General features: G+C 41.3%; 1 protein-coding gene across 2 annotated transcripts; it reads right to left on the bottom strand.

Moving 5' to 3' along the window:
- Positions 1 to 468: 468 nt before the first annotated feature.
- LOC310951419 (polymeric immunoglobulin receptor-like) lies at positions 469 to 8,259 on the bottom strand. 2 transcript variants are annotated; one of them, XM_083919622.1, is made up of 6 exons: positions 8,154 to 8,259; positions 6,700 to 7,032; positions 5,080 to 5,400; positions 4,723 to 4,755; positions 2,596 to 2,741; positions 469 to 1,098 (listed from the first exon to the last, which is right to left on the bottom strand). In XM_083919622.1, the coding sequence occupies exons 1-6, from the start codon at positions 8,191 to 8,193 to the stop codon at positions 1,039 to 1,041; spliced, it is 933 nt and encodes a 310-aa protein (XP_083775748.1). In that variant the 5' UTR covers positions 8,194 to 8,259; the 3' UTR covers positions 469 to 1,038. The 2 variants fall into 2 exon arrangements, with proteins under 2 accessions (XP_083775748.1, XP_083775749.1); XM_083919623.1 differs by lacking the exon at positions 2,596 to 2,741.
- Between the last annotated feature and the right edge of the window lie 200 nt (positions 8,260 to 8,459).

The following is an 8,459-nucleotide window of genomic DNA, read 5'->3' as shown; positions in this document are numbered from 1 at the left end:
GCCAGTTGAGGTGGTTCGGGCATCTAGTAAGGATGCCCCCTGGGCGCCTCCCTAGGGAGGTGTTCCAGGCACGTCCAGCTGGGAAGAGGCCTCGGGTAAGACCCAGGACTAGGTGGAGAGATTATATCTCCACACTGGCCTGGGAACGCCTCGGGATCCCCCAGTTAGAGCTGGTTAATGTGGCCCAGGAAAGGGAAGTTTGGGGTCCCCTGCTAAAGCTGCTGCCCCCGCGACCCGACCCCGGATAAGCGGATGAAGATGAGATGAGATGAGATGATGAGATGAAATGGGACTTCATACTACAGATCTAGCTTCATGGGATGTGTGAGAATGAAGAAAAATTGCATTACAACTGTTTCTCCTCCAAACCAAATATTTATTATATACAAAAAATACACAATTTACAATATTTACATGATTACAATGTGAAGCAAATGATGCCAGTCACAAGTGCTCTTTCCTGTCTTCTAGTTGGCCGTGTGAGTGGCCTATGAGCTTGCAGTAAAAGGAATGCAGAAGAGGAGAGACTGCCGTCTCCGGCAATATAAAAAATACTTTTTTAAGCTGTGTAATCGTTAAGATATTGATATAAACAGTGAAAAGACATCACTAGTACGCGTCGACCTCAGAGGGTTAAAAATGCAGTTTTGGATGCATTCGGTGCACCGCCCTGAGCTAATCAGTGTGAGCCATGTCTGGCTTATAGCATCTCTCTGGGATTTCTCTGTTAATAGTGGATCAGCGAAACAGTTTATTTGATGTATATTCATGCCAAAAAAGACCATGGGGTCTATTAATGCTGGACTTACACTTTAAGAGACACGGCTCCCCTTTAAAGGTGGCGGAAGCGTTGATGTATCACAGCATCTTCATTTGTATATCTATGTACAATACCCATCATACCCATCAGCCACCTGCCGCCTCCATGGTTTTGTTCACATGTTGTGATAAGGTGCACAGTAACAAATGATAATTAAAATCCAAATATAATCTGTGTCTGTGTGGGTGGAGTAAATTTGCTCCTAAATCCCTGTTGGTCTAGCAGGTGTGGTCTTCATTTCTGGAGGCGGGAGCCAACTCCTTATAGATGACAGGGAACTGAAAATAAGATTTAGTTGATATTATTATTATTGCCCCAAGAAAGTAAAAAAATGCTAAGCTTTTTTTTAATGAGGACAATAAATGGTTAAAAATGGAAGATTAAACAGATTAAAAATGCCTACGTGAAACAGATCAGACAAAGAAATAAAGTGAAATACAATAAACCCTTTTACTGTGTCATAATAACAAAATGAAAACATGTTAAAGTTACTATTTTTCTGCCACAAGTTAAGATTTGTGGTTATTTGTGATTTGGTGTTAGCTGACTGGTTAGACAGCAGCCAGCTAGCTGAAGCTAAGCTGTATGGCTATGCCGTTAGTTGCTTCGTAAAATTAGCTGAAAGAGTAATTTACAAACTGTGAGCTGATATTTGTCAATTCCAGAGCCTCAGTCCTGGGAGTCTTGATTAAATAGTTTGGCATTATCCACTCAAGACAGTATTTTGCTACGTTAGCTAACAAGCATTTTGTCCGCTTAAGCAAGCAAGCTAAAATTAGCCAGCTAAAACAACAATATCACAATATATTTCACAGCAGCGTCTCCTCTAGGATTTTTAAGCAGGGGGGCTTCGCTCTGAGTTAGCAATCTTTCTGTTAGAACAGTTAGCACAAACAGTTTGTGCTAGCTGTTGCTGACCAAAGGCTAATGCAAAAGCTCTATCTCAGAGCTCACGTTTGCTTCCTCCACTTCTCCCAGCAGTGGGCAGAGGGAATGGCCTGTAGAGCTCTCTAACTAGCATTAGAGGAGTCACTCCCAATACAACTAACATATTGCATTCAATGTTATGTTGCAAAGCCTGGGTTAGCCTAGCATTGTTGTTGTTAGTGGACAAAACAGTCATCCTAAAAATAAATGTATGAGCATGTTGATTGCTGTTGTAACACTGCTAATGGTTAGGCCACCAAGCATTAGCATTTAGCTTATCATCATAGTAAGCTGCTTGAAATATCACATAAATAAATGAGGTCTCTACTGAATTAATGTTATTGTGTTGCAAAATAACACTTACTTAATGCAAAAACAATGATGTGTGGCAGGAATAAGAGATTCATCACTGTCAGTAACTCTCTGAAGGTGATTTGTTTTTTTTTTTACTTTTGCCTCATTTATCTGTGTGTTTTGTCTTGTGAAGTGCTATAAATGAATGTATTATTATTTGTTACTGTTTCCATTATAAATGTGTTGGAACCCAAGATAGTCTGAGCATTGTTTGGTTTTGGCTCAACTTTTTTCAAAATGGCGATCTGAAAACATTTTAAGCGAGAAATATGCAATACTGCAACAAATATCTTGGTTCAGATTTGATCAGATTTGGTTTGACTGTTTTATTGTAGTTTGGTGAGTCTGGTTTGTTGCGGTGAACGGACCTCATTTGCATAAAATTGAGGTCCAGTTGTGTTTATGCAAATTCCGTTACTGTGAACGGTCGCAGGGCTGCAGATGCAATTACACCATTAGAGTGAACAGAGACATTGAGAGTTAAAGAAAGTCACCATGTCTCTGCTGTTTGAAGTGAAGTTCCTTCTTATCTTTGATATGTAGAGGAGCAGCAGAAAAACAACCAGCAGTGATACACCAACCAAGGACGCACAAACAACCATTGGCAAGAAGTAACTTGGATGACAGACATCGGAGGTGACTGAGAAAGTGAGAGAAAGATATATATATATATATATATATATATATATATATAGAGAGAGAGAGAGAGAGAGAGAGAGAGAGAGAGAGAGAGAGAGAGAGAGAGAAAGAAAAATGATTATAACCTGATGTATTTTACATCATGTAAACTTCCTCATACTCTCTGCACTACTGGTAAAACTTCTTTTTGTAACGTTCAGAAAACTCTCCGTAGGCACGAGCCTGGGTGTAACCTAGCCAACTTTGGTTAGCCAAAAGTTGTTCTGAACTGATCAGAGAGACTTCACCGACTCCCAGAGTCTTTGTCTTTGTTAAAAACGACTAGCGTTGTGTTTGGAGACTCTGCCGTTTCTTTCCCCAACGAGCAGCAGCAGCTGCGGAGCTTCTCCCCCCGTCACCAACACTCACACTCACAGGTGGTCACACTTCACAGTAGCCTGGCGCAGCAGCTCCAGCTGGGCCAAGGCCGTTTAAGCAGCCTAGCTCTGCTGCCATTGAGAGGACACTGGTCAAGTCCCTAGAAAAGACGCCTAGTTGGTACAACATGGTCACAGATCATTTTCTTGAATATATATATAAATAAACAAACATATTTATGATGTAGGCTGGAAAAATGAGCTTCCCCTCCTTGAAAGACCAGCAGCCGCCACTGGTATAGGCGCATTTGATAGACATTCTGGAACCCAACAAACGGCTCTGGGCAATCGTAAACCACGCCTCAAATACGAGAAAATGAATGGGTTGTTCCCAAATTTCTCTTAATATTTGGTCATGTTACACAGGCTACGTGCAAGTGGCATCCAAAACAGTGAGACTGAACATAACTGACAGGCGTCATGTTGATATAATGCTGTAAAAATATTTACAATCACATTTACAATAACGTTTGCTGTTTGGAAATCACTCAGTCAGCCAACAGCATGAAGCAACCAACAGCAGATTCATGCCACACAGGTTAGGTTTTGGTTAGCAAAAAGCCCATGTTAGCCAGAAAGCTGTAACTTAGCTACGCTGCATGGATCTGGCATTGGTTGCTTTGTAACTTTAGCTGATTAATTAATTTGCAAGCAACAAGGCAGCTAAAGGAGTCTGGATAAATTAAGTGAACCGAATTTTGAAGCCAATTTGACGTGGTGGCCAAACCGTGGAATCACAACTTCTGTGACAGTCACGTGATGCCAAAGACTTTTTCCAATTGACCTAAATTGTGAAAGAGACATCTGTAATTAGGTGGGTTTTTTTTTTTTTTTATTTGAGTGCTGCAACCCCTGCCAAATTACTCCGCAATACAATTATCACATTAATTTGGACTGATAATATTTAGCAAGTCTAGAAGAGCCGCATAATATTTCTTCATGCACCACTGAGCAACTTTCATAGGAATGAACGGGGCACCACCTCCAACGTTGTATCCTTTTTTCTTAATATATCAATGGACGTTATCCACTTAAGACAGTGTTTTGCTGCATCAGCTAGCTAGGAATTCGTCCATATTAACAAACTAGCTAACTGCTGGCTGTAGGGGAGCTGAAGAGAGGAGACGGAATCAGCAGCGCATAGAATGACACATCCTTTGGATTTACCCGGAAAATCTTTCCTGAGTCCTTTACATAGAAGTCAGTCCACACAATTTACAGTTAACAAAAAGTCAGCGGAGGTCCAAGTTTTCAGCCTGTCTGCTCATTAACAATATCAAAACGTTCAGTATTTGTAAAATGTTACATTGTTGTGGTTTAATGTTACCGGTGACATCATTTTGTGTCTCTTTGTGGTAATTAAGTATCTCCTTGTGGTCATTTTGTCTGTCTTTGTCGTCATTGTATGTGTCTTTGTGGTCATTTTTTGTGGTTCTGTGTGTAAACGTTAGGAACAGAACTTTTAAGAAAACAATTAAATTTGCAGACAGAAAATGTATTGTTCTTGAAGTTGTCAGAGGAACAGATGGACAGCTGGACAAACAGTCTATATGAACTGTTGAGTACCTGTAAGCTGGTCGGTCAGATTCCCTTGTGGTCCTACAAAAGAGTTAAAGGGAAGCTTTAGGAACATTTTGAAAGTCAAGCTGTGGAGACTATGATGCCTGGAACAATAAGGAACCAAAGATAATAGTAAAAATAAACAAAAGTCTATTGTAGCGTGTGCTGACTGCAGCTATTTGTAATTTCTTTTAAACTTTTGCACTTTATTTTGAAGGGTCAATAGTCCCAAACAGCAGTCCAGGGGCTTTTCACAATGAATCACATTTTCATTGTCAGTTCTTTAAAAATATATGTGCACTGAACAGAAGTTAGTGTGTTTCATGAAGAGACATCTAAAGGGTCAATAAAACATCAACTCACCATCTATTACAATCAGTAGAGGGCGGAATGAGTCTGGAGACAAAGCTCTGCCGTAACCACATCCATACCGTCCCGTGTCTGACTTGGTCGCCTGTTTGATGGTCACATACATTCCAGATGCAGACCCTTCTATGTACTCAAGTTTGTATCTGCCATTATGAGCTCTGACGTTCTCTGTTTCAATGAGAATGTCTTCCTCTGTGTTACAGTCGTCCTTACAGAAGAATTTCTGCCTTCCATGGACGGTAGCAATGCATGGAAATGTCACGTCTTCTCCTTCAATTTCTGTATGTGTAAAACTGTTTTTATCCAAGAATGGGGCTGTTGAAAACATGAACAATCATTATTCACTGTGTGTACTTCCTGTCAGGTGCTGCAGTTTGATCACAATAGTTCCTGCTTCACATTAAGGTCAATAGGAAAATAGATTAACAGACAGATATCACAATGAAATTTCTCCACTTAATTGATTACAAATATTAAGACATTTTTTTTGTATTACAAGTTTTCTGAAATGTAGCGTTTAAACCAAGCCCCCACCACAGACACTTCCTGGTTCATCCAATAAGGAAGTGCCAAAAATGTCCACTTGGGGCAGGTTTCATAATAGAGCAGTTTAGACTAAGGTCTCTAGACTGAAGCTCAGGGGGGACAGAGCCTTGTCAGCTGCAGCTCCAAAGCTCTGGAACACTCTGCAGCCAAATGTCCTCTACGCTGACTGTCCCCCACGCTGACTGTCCCCCCACACTTACTGTCCCCTACGCTGACTGTCCCCTACACTAACTGTCCCCCACGCTGACTGTCCCCTACGCTGACTGCCTCCCATGCTGACTTTCTCCCCGCTGACTTTCCCCCACGCTGACTGTCTCCCACGCTGACTGTCCCCCATGCTGACTGTCCCCTACACTGACTGTCCCCCACGCTAACTGTCCCCTACGCTGAATGTCCCCCACGCTGACTGTCCTCTACGCTGACTGTCCTCTACGCTGACTGTCCCGCATGCTGACTGTCCCCTACACTGACTGTCCCCTACGCTGACTGTCCCCTACACTAACTGTCCCCCACGCTGACTGTCCCCTACGCTGACTGTCTCCCATGCTGACTGTCCCCTACGCTGACTGTCTCCAGCGCTGACTGTCTCCCACGCTGACTGTCCCCTACGCTGACTGTCTCCCATGCTGACTGTCCCCTACGCTGACTGTCTCCAGCGCTGACTGTCTCCCACGCTGACTGTCCCCTATGCTGACTGTCTCCCACGCTGACTGTCCCCCACGCTGACTGTCCCCTACACTGACTGTCCCCCACGTTGACCATCCCCTAAAGAGACTTTCCCCCACACAGCCTGTTTTTAAATCAAACCTCAAAACACAAACTTTATTAATTTCATGTCCTGTCGGTTAACTTTTGGTCAACTTTGTTGTTTTTAAATGTGCTTTATAAATAAACTGGGATTTTCTTTGCACCAGTCTGAAAGAAGACAAGGAAAGGAAATAACCCAAAATTGACCACATAATGATTTTGCATGGAGTGTCCCTCTAAACAACAAAGACGGACACAAAGGATGCAGACAACCACAGGATTAACATTAACTACACTAGAGAAGTAGAGGTAGAAATTCACCATTTGAAATTCTGACGTCAACATCAATGTATGAATCTGGGAATTCTGAAGTTCTGCCAACACCACACCTGTACTGTCCAGAGTCGGATTTGGTCAGGTGTCTCATGGTCACGGTCAAAATCACCATTCCAGAAGTTCCATTTCTGTAGTTGATGCTGTACCTGCCACTCTGAGCACTAACACTGTCTGTTTTAATGACAATTTCTTCTTTTCCACATTCGTTCTTACAGAAGAACTTCATGCTTCCAGATGCAGGCAAGGTGCAAACAATAGCACCGTGTCCTCCTTCAGCTCCTGTGAGAATGGTGACTTTTGCACAGACACCACACAGTGCTGTTGGAAATAAGAACATAAGACATCAGCGTTGTTGGATTACTGAACGGGCACATGCCCAGAGGCCTATAAAGTCAGGGGCCCTGACTCCTAAAATGTTGCTGAGGTCATTTTGGCTCTGTTCACACTGCAGTTCCAAGTGAGCTGAACCTGATTTGTCCTCTTATGTGACCCGTATCTGATTTGCTTTTGACAGTGTGAAGAGCACAAGTCACACTGAATCTGACACTTTTTAATCAGAATCAGGTCACTTTTAAATGTGATACTGAAGTGGATACATATTGGATGAATCTGAACAGCGAGGTCACTTTAATGAGACTTGCACTGTTATGAAAATGAAAAACAAATAGAAAAAAGTGACACTTGTACTCTGTAACTATAACTGTATCTGAACAGGCTACACACATAACACACACAAACACACACACACACACACACACACACACACACACACACACACACACACACACACACACACACACACACACACACACACACACACACACACACACACACACACACACACACACGTTGTTTAGCTTTAGTTAGTTTATTGTGTGTTATGTTTTTTGCATTTATTCATTTGTTGATAAATGTTTGTGTTTACCATCTGTCTGTTTATTTAATATTACACAAAGATGAATGTGCCAGCCGCTTCTAAGAAAATAACTTTTAAATCCTTCAACTAAGTAAAATATTGCATTTAATTGGTTTCAGCCCTTAATTAATAGTTTATTATTTTCCATGAGACTTTTATATTAGTTATCACTTCCTTCATAACTCGAAGGTGGTGCCCCTGAGGAACTCTGGTTTAACTAGAGTAAATTATCTTTGCTAATTATTGGTGATAGCTAATATTTACTTCATTAAAGATAAGTTTATTGATAATACTCAATCTCAATCTGAACGGGAGTCAATGCCCTACATGGAATTGGTTCTCCCAGTAAGGTTTTTAATATATAAAAGTTATTCATTTTTATTAATTTTTCTTTATTCATTTTTCTTTATCAAATATTTAATTTGATGGTTAAACTTTTGATCCAATTAGCCTAGAGTACCTACATTTGTAAAACCAGAGTGTGCTGCAGCATTAAAGAGACAGACAGGTAATAAATCCTCACCTGATAAGAAGAAGAAGAACAGAACATGGTGGATATTCATCCTGAGTTTAATCTTGATGGAGAACCGTCTCTCTCACTTCGATCCCTCCACTCTCTCTGATACATCAGGAAGCTTTTAGCTGCTTTAATTACTTAATTTCATCACTTCAGCCTCACTTCCGCTTTCACCAAAGCCTGGAAAATACCAGCCAGGCGGTTTTTCTCTTGTGTCTTACTGGAATGATGCATTTGTACCCGCAGTCAGCAAACTTTATGGTGTCTGTGTGTTTAGTGTTTCCAATGTTCAACTGTGTTTACTTTAGATTG

This window comes from Echiichthys vipera (assembly GCF_963691815.1).
Source record: "Echiichthys vipera genome assembly, chromosome: 9".
NCBI lineage: Eukaryota > Metazoa > Chordata > Actinopteri > Perciformes > Trachinidae > Echiichthys > Echiichthys vipera.
The sequence above is the reverse complement of the archived record's forward strand: the minus strand, read 5'-3'. Positions and strand labels throughout refer to the sequence as shown.